This window comes from Fukomys damarensis, unplaced genomic scaffold, assembly GCF_012274545.1.
Source record: "Fukomys damarensis isolate Sample0158 unplaced genomic scaffold, DMR_v1.0_HiC HiC_scaffold_16, whole genome shotgun sequence".
In the NCBI taxonomy this organism is placed as follows: Eukaryota; Metazoa; Chordata; class Mammalia; order Rodentia; family Bathyergidae; genus Fukomys; species Fukomys damarensis.
The window spans coordinates 124,193,760-124,202,168 of record NW_022900928.1 but is presented as its reverse complement, the minus strand read 5'-3'; the positions used below and the strand labels follow the sequence as shown (position 1 = coordinate 124,202,168).

Genomic DNA, 8,409 nt, shown 5'->3' with positions numbered 1-8,409 from the left:
TTCCCTTTAAAATCTTCAAGATGTACTGAGAGAATTAGCTTGGCCGAAAGATCCCAACACTGTAAATCCTACTGGGGATTTCATGCTTTCCCTACATGTAAGCAAAATCCATTTTCCATGAGATATTTTTAGTGTAAGTATCCCCTGCTGTCCTATTCTCTTTCAGGATACCATTAGATCTTGAGGCCATTCCAGACGGGTCATGTGACTTCTAAGCATCCCTCTCTGGTTCCCTCCTAAGTGACTAGTCTTGCAGAAGTCAGGGAATATTAGACTCCTAACTACCAAAGACCTCAAAGTCCTTAACAGAGCCTTGAGTTCTCATTGACAGGATGTTAAAATGATTTGCAGCTGCTTTTTTCTGAGAGGTCAGCTTGGCAGACTGCACTGAGTGACCCGAGCAATAGAGATATTTTCAGCGCTGCTGGCCGCCTATGTAAATATAAAAATGTATTAGGCTGCAGAACTGCATGTGTGGGAACAGAACAGCTATGCTATTGAGCAGAAATCTCAGGGGAACACTGGTGCCTTTCACAGGGGTTTGGTTAACATGTGCATACTTTTGATAAATCGTATTGATTCGGGATAATCCACATTTTGTGTGAGCCCATTTCATTTCTGGAACTTATGAGTTACGAAAAGTAAAATCCCAGCCACTTGAGCCCAGGGACCCAGCAAAATTTCCTTCCAGAAGCATTTGCATTTAAAAAACAACAATGATTTTCATTCTTTATATGATGCTGACTTGCGTTGGGGAAAAAATGTTAGCAGGAAGTCAAATTGTCAGTTGTGTAATTTGAAAAATAGTAGCTTACTATTCGTGCATCTGAGTGGGAAAGATACATTTGTCCACATCTTTCAAACAGGAATTGAAAAGCATCATTGTAAGGAACAGAAAACCTGCTCTCAAAACTAATTGAGAAATACTCTGTGAGCCAAATGCTCTGGTACTCTTGAGTGTGTTCAGTTTCCGTGGATCAAATCTTTCCCATCTCTGCATCCCAGCTATTTGGCCGTGATCAGATGATCAGAGCTCAAGGAAGCGATTGGAGAGTGAGCTGGCTGCAGCTGCAGTGTAGGCTGTGCTCAGGGACAAGGAGCCACTGTTTGTCAAACGTAGCATCCACATAGAAGTTATTCTGTGGGCTCCAGGATGCAGCAATGGGCTGCACTGCCAGCATTGTTCTGCTGCAAGCTTTTCGCTCTGTGGTCCAGAGGAGCTGTCCGCACATCTGTAGACGACGCCAGGAGGAACAGTCCCACGAAACTGTGCCTCTGGAAAGTGACGATGAGATGAGCAGACCCAGAACACTCATCATGACGGTACCGTATCCCTGGCCAAGCAGCTTTCCTTGACTGAACTGTTATTATACAGACATTGCAACTTAGAGGGGTTGTTGTTGTTTGTTTTGTTTTGTTTTGTTTTTTGGTGTTCGGCTTTAGATCAAGGTACGTGTGTCCTGGAGTTTATTACTCTGTTGTATTGTTGGGGAAAACCTCTCCAAATCATTTCTTTCATTCAGAGATGATTTTCTTCCTCTTTGATCTGGCAGGAAAGTGTGCAGTTTATTAGAAATTATTAGACATTTTCTTCTGCCTAGAATGTTCTGTTTTGTTAGCTTTTCTGCAGAAAAATAATAACATGTTAGGGTTTAAATAAGAGGATTTTATTGTATAACTTTAATTTGAAAAACAAAGCCCAAATGGATAATTGGGGAAAAAAGCTCCAATGCATAGTTTTATGTTACATGTAACAAATCAAGTTTTCTACGTGTTGATTTCTAACTTCAAGATATCTGGGGCTTTTATTTCTAACTCTGCCACATAAATGTTGTTTCAAAATGCTTCACTTAGGCATAAAGTCAACATAAACTATTGAGCGTTTTGTGGAATGTGTGGTGTTTTACTTGGAAAGCTGTTTCTTGCCACTTGCAAAATGGCTTTTTTTTTTCCTGTGCCTTGATTGTAACACCGTTGCTTTTTCTTACTGCAACTGTCTGATCAGCAGAATAAAAAAGGAGAAAATAGAGTCTTTCCTTACTTTAGGTTAGGAACTTTAGGATCTGCTTAGTCACCAAAATCCCCCTTTGGGATATAGATGATGTGTTAAAGTTTCTAAAATTGAGTAGGCATTGAACTCAGGGTGGTTTCAGCACAATTGATGTTTTTGTCTTCAGTTTCAAGGTTCATATGTCAAGGATTTAGTAAATAATGAATGCAGAGTACCTGTTAATGCTGTTTTCAAATGAAAGTCAAGAGGTTTAGGCTGTGCCCTTCAGTGACAGAATTCAGTGACAAGCCAAACATTCCACGCCAACATCTTTAACAAGTCAGTATTTTATTTAAAAGAAAAAAAAACCCACAATATTGCTCTTGCATTTGGGACCATGATTATCTCTAAGTAGAAGCACTAAGTAGGAACAGTGTCATACTCATTACTCCTGTAAGTGTTCATAAATTAAACTTTAAAAGGATAGATAGCTGAAAGGTAAAAGAGGTCTCTGTTTGCCTGTACAACTCTTGAATAACAATATTAACACACTACACCTGTGTGTACTGCTCATGCCATTTCACATCTTAAAACAATCATTTTTTCTAACTTTACTTATTTGAATATGAACTTTTTAGCTACAAAGAGGGAAAATGTACTTCAGAAAAAAATTTTTTTTAATCTTACCTAATAAGTTCTTACTTATTCAAGGATCCTTTTTACAATTCCTTTAACAGTAATTGGAGTCATAAAGAATATGTTATAGATAATGATATTGTACTGTATGTTTCTAAAATCTAGAAGAATTTTTAATATTTTAACCATGAAGAAAGGATGTGTTGAGGAAACAGACATGTTTATTCTTCTTTGAACATTACACCATGCACACATGTGAAGATCACATGGTACCCTGTAAATACGTACACTCTTATGTCGATCAAAGAGTTTTGAAAAGACGTTAATGAATTTCCTGATGAAGAAAGCAGAGGATCAGAGAGGTTGACTGTCTTGTTAATGCCACACAGCTGCTAAATGCCAGCACCACAAATCACACGTGGGTGAGTTATTCTGAAAGCTAGTGTACTTTCTATTCTGTCCCTACCTCAAAGAGTATACTGATGACAAAACAGATAAACAACTTTTCCTGAGAAAATCTTGCACCACTCAGAGTAAAATGTGCTCATACCGAGCCACTAGGCAGAAACTTCCTCTGGGACATCACAGAACTCACACATCTCACCAGTATTTACTGCAGGCCTACAATGCTCCAAGCACACTTCTAGATACTTGGAATCCACCAACGAAGAAAACCAACAAAGATCTCTTCTTTCAACCTCTTAGTTTTAAGGTGACAGTAGTTTTGCAAGTCTTGTTGTCATGGAAATGCTTTATTAGGATGGTGACATTATTTCTTAGCTTCCAATACAATGGTTCGAAACTTCTAGGATGTTTCATAATCACCTAGAAATTCTTACTCACGGTACTCATTCAGTTTCTGAGCTCCCGATGCTAGTGATTCTGAGTGAGAAGGTCAGGGGAATCTAGGAATCTGTGGTCCCAGGAGGCTCTGATGGAGAGGAACATTGGGTGGCCCTGTGAGCCATGCAGCTCAGCTAGGGAAGTGATAACTGAGCTCTCCTCATCCCCACTTCTCCAACCTCGTGTTTTTGTGTTAGTGGATCATCTTCTTACTGAACACATTTTGATTTTATTTTCTTACCTGCCTATTTCCCATTGGTCACCAAATTGTTTACATTGAAGCTTCTGCTTTTGTTTGTGGTCAGGAGCCACAAACAAGACTCCAGACTCTGGAGCCACAGTAACTGAAGTTGGAATTGTGGCTCTATCACTTACCTGCCCTGTGACTTTGAGCATGATTTTCAACACCTCCGTGTCTCTTTTTGTCATGTGTAAGATGGGGAGAGAGGAGTCACACAACTGTTATGTGTGTGTGTGATAAAGTGTATGACAAGTAAGTGATTAGAACTGTGCCTAGCTATCCTGGTAAGATGGCCCCTAGGGTGGTCAGGGTCATCCTATCTGAAAAAGTGGTGTTGGAGGACAGAAGGAGGTGAGAGGGTCAGCCGTGCCATGTTCCATGGAAAAGTGCTTTCAGCAGGAGCAGCCCAGCTAGGGCGGCCCTGAGGGAAACAGAAGGCTAGGCTGAGTGAAGGACAGCAAGAGGAAAGGTGACTAAGGAGAGGGCCCTGTGGACAGACGGTGGCCGGCTCCGTGGGCTGTCATGAAAAGAGAAGAACATGTTCCAAGAGTGAAGAAGGCTGCCCTGGAGGGAGCAAGGGCAGCGGTTAGAGGCTGGACTGTGGAGTCAGCATGTGTGAGTTGGAATCCTGTTTCCTACTCCAGAGCTGTGTGCCCCTGATAAGTGACTCATCCTTCTGGTGCCTCCCTTTCTTCATTGACAAAACACGGAGAGCAGCAGTACCTTCTGGGTAAGGTTATTGTAGGAATTCGGTATATTAATACATGCAGGGGCTTACTGGTGCCTGGCGAATAGTCTGTGGTCTGTCATGCGAGCACTCCTGACTGTGAAGGCCTCGAGCAAGGGAGTAACAGGACCAATGGCTATGAAAACAGAGAGGGCAGGCAGACCATTGAATCTATTGCAGGGGTGCCAGAAAAAGACTATAGAGAGTTTCTCAAAGTTGTGAGAAGTGATTAGATTCTGGATGTATTTCAGCCAACAGGCTTCGCCTATGAGTTGAACATAAAGTATGAGAAAAAAGTATAGAGTAAGGGTTGACTGTTTTGGTTTCGGCCTGAACATCCTGTAGGACCAAGTTGTTCTTCTTACAGGGAATAAAACAAATAAAGGAGCCTTGGAGGGAATCGAAGTTCATTATAAGGAGGTTGAGTTTGAAATGCTTGTTAAGTCTATACCTGGAAACAGGAATCCGGAGTTTCAAGGAAATATATAAGGAGGACAAAAGCCTAGCTCTATGTAAATAGCAATAAATGATTGATGAATGAATCAATAATCTTTCTCTTTAATCTCCTATAATATTTATAGTGTACAAACCATCTGATAATCAGGCATTGCCTTCTAACATATCTTGAGTTATTTAAGTTACAGTTTAGTTGCTTATTTCTTTATTTATTCTTTTATTTTTGGTTTTTTGAGACAGGGTCTTGCTATGTAGTTCAGGATGGCCTCAATCTCTCAACAGTCCTCCTGCGTCCACCTCCAGAGTGCTGGAATTAAAGGAGTATACCACCAAGCCCAGAAATTGCATGTTTATTTCACTATACATTTATTTTTCTTACATGACTAGTGGTGGGAAATAGGCAGGAGTTAACTCTGCTTTTCTTTCTGCAGTTCCCAGCACAAATGTGCTTTACAGGCTAGAAGTTGAATAAGTATCTGTCGATTATTTGACATTTTAAGTAGTCAACACCCATATGAAAGGCTCAGTTGATAAATTTACTCTCATACCTCTTAATTGAAGTGTCCAGCAGTACGCTGAGGAGGGAGAACTCTGCCAAGATAGACAAAGGTCTTGGCACTGGGGACTTTGTTAGGGAGATCATGCCCAAAGTCTCTTTTCTGAGATACAGGCTCCAGATCTTCAGAAATAATTTTTGGACTGGCAAAATTTTAGTTTGGCTGTACGGTTCAAAGTGGAGAGACATGGTAAACACCAGAATGAACTATTACAGACCTCTGGCATTGTAAGGGACACATGAGTCCTAACATTTCAAGCTGTTAAAATGGTCTATTAAAATGCAATCAAGGTGAACTGGGAAAAAGGAAGAAGTTCTTTCAAAGTACCAATCTATTTCTCATGCAGAAGAGTGAACTAATAGAAATATTTTGCTACATTATTTGTCTTCCTTTATATCATATTTCATTAAAAGTTCTCAGGCACTGTCTAATTTAATTTATGTAGATCTATTTTCTGATTAATACTTATAATTTCTTATGTCATTTACTTATCACCAAACCTAGAATTTGGCTTTGTTTTAAGGCTTTTTTTCTGCTCCTTGCAATAAAATGAGGTCATATTTGTTGGCATTGTGGAGAGTTGTGCTGCCACAAGAGGAGGACAAAAAGCAGGCTGCTGGTCTCACTCTGGCTGTAGGTCCAACTCCTCACAACAGATTCACTTAACCCTAAAGGGGAAAAAACACTAACCTATCAGTACTTTGAGGGGTCTCTGAAATAGTTGAAACTATCAATTTTAAATTTGAAAGTGCTAAGCATACAGTGTATATAGCCAAACATTGCTTTGTCTCTCATTGTTCAAAGACAGAGGGAAAGAGCAATAGCTATTTGTAGTGAGTTCAGGGGTTTAAATTTCTGTGAGTTAAAGATGTGAACTTTCATGATAAACCTTTCAGAGCAAGGGGATTCCAGGTACTCATCCAAGACTTGCAGTACAGATTTCCTTGGTCTAGTGGTCTTATGAACTATACGGCGTAGAGGTCAAATTCTGCCCTCAGCCTTACAACCCTTAGAATAGGATTGTTTTTTACTATTTTAAAGTGGCATAAAACAGTACAACACATAGAAGTACACAGAGACGGAGAAGAAAATGAGAAAGAAAAGGTGGAAAATAGAATGTAAATGCAAAAGTGGAGGGCAGTGAGGAAGAGGAGAAGAGGGTGGAAAAAAGATACAAAGATGGCATTTGGCTCACTGACCCAAAAATATTTGCAGTCTGACCGCTGACAGAAAAGTCTGCTTACCTTGTGTGGTGAGTGATGTGGCTTTAAAAGTAATCTTTTGTAGTCTGTAACCTCTACAATGTGTTTTTGCTCTTATCTCTAGATAGATCCAAAGCAACTTGGATTTTTCTCTAGGGTGCCCACTGTTTGCCAGAGGATCTGAGAACTGTCCTGACTGAATGATGAATTATAGATTTAGAGAAGAACTAGTGTTAGAGTCTCAAATCTGTCGCTTAATGAAAGTCAGATAATTTGAACATACTGGTTCTTCTCTCTGAGTTTGCTAAGTGGGGGGGATTATCCATCCTGCCTGTTGGAAGCACCAACATTTTCACTCACATAGGACCACATCGTAAACTAATTTGTATCGCTTGGCAGTGGAGTATCTCAGGTAACAGGCTGATTGACAGTTTGACGTCCTCTGTAGTCCACTGCGCCAGGACAAGTTCATTCTCTGGTGGGAAATTTGCTCAGCAATGGAGGGGCCATTTATATTAGGATTCTACCATTGCTTCTTCTATATCCACCCCAAAAGGGTGGAACAGTGAGTGTGACCAAAACCAGAGGCCACCAACGATACTAATATGTTTCCACTTGAGAGGACTTTTAGACATTCAACAAGTTCCCACATTTGGATCCCCACACTTGAGATAGATACACACTTCCTGCTCAAACACTGTGGAAACCAGCTATAAGAAAGGTAGCTAAGTGAAGGAAATGGTTATTTACCAAAATCATAATTTCATATCTTTGGAACATACATTTGTTTACATATATCCAATGAATAATATCAGAATCACAGAGGAATATATTGTGGAAACTATATTGGAGAAAATAAAATAATCTCTCTTTTAATCCGTATGATAAATTATTCAAATAAAGCTTTATTGAAGGGATTTCAACATGTTTTCTCTAGTTTCATCTTTGTAAATGAGTTCATGACAAAGAAAGAATTTCTAAAATTAAAAAAAAAAGAACTTCTAAAATCTTTGATGCTGGGACAATGTTTTATTTCATTATACTGAAGATGAATCTTGAATATACTAACATAAGAGCCTCCTAGAAAAGGAAGCCTAAGTAATAGGGAGAGCAAGTTGAAATGTTCAACCCGATGAGTGTCAGATGCAATTTAAATGCTCAGAGATTCCTTGGCAGGATTTTTTATTCATGTGAACTAATTTTCAACTGAGTTCCAAACCCACAGATAACAGACAAATGAATTGAGGGCCTTCCCCATGGGTAGAGGAATTAACTGAATATAAGAGGCTCAGTAATTAGCAACACAAATCTTTACCCCAAAGACTTACAAAATTCAAAAACCCTTGGCATTATTTCACCCAAATAACTTTGCATCTTTACTTGTTTTTCCAAATCATACCAGATTTGGAAATCATAAGGAAAACAAATATGTGTTAAAATTTAAAAACAAATAATTTTTTTCAAAAATTGCAAGTTAGATTTATATTTTGGAGCATGATATGCCTAAACTTAAACCAAAACAGTACAAAAATAATTCAACTACATATAGATAGATATAGACATAGGTGTTTTAGGAGAAGCCATGGTGTGATGATTAAAAAGATTATATTCCATGTAGAAATAAATAGTTATATTGCTAGAAAAGAGTGTAAACTCAAATTACTGGTAACTTTTACATCTCACAATTTTTGAAGCAAGCAAATATTTTAAAAATACAATATGCTTTTTTTTTTTTTTTTTTTTTTTTTTTTTTAAAA

The 8,409-nt window shown here is 38.8% G+C and overlaps 1 protein-coding gene across 8 annotated transcripts in view; it reads left to right on the top strand.

Annotated features, from left to right (window-relative positions):
- Nucleotides 1–1,104: 1,104 nt before the first annotated feature.
- Dock10 (dedicator of cytokinesis 10) overlaps nt 1,105–8,409 on the top strand; it is a 192,531-nt gene continuing 185,226 nt past the window's right edge. For all 8 annotated transcript variants that reach the window (XM_010611775.2, XM_010611779.2, XM_010611783.2 and 5 more), the window contains exon 1: nt 1,105–1,323. In XM_010611775.2, coding sequence (XP_010610077.1) covers nt 1,162–1,323 — 162 coding nt within the window. In that variant the 5' untranslated portion in view covers nt 1,105–1,161. The remainder of the gene's footprint in view (nt 1,324–8,409) is intronic.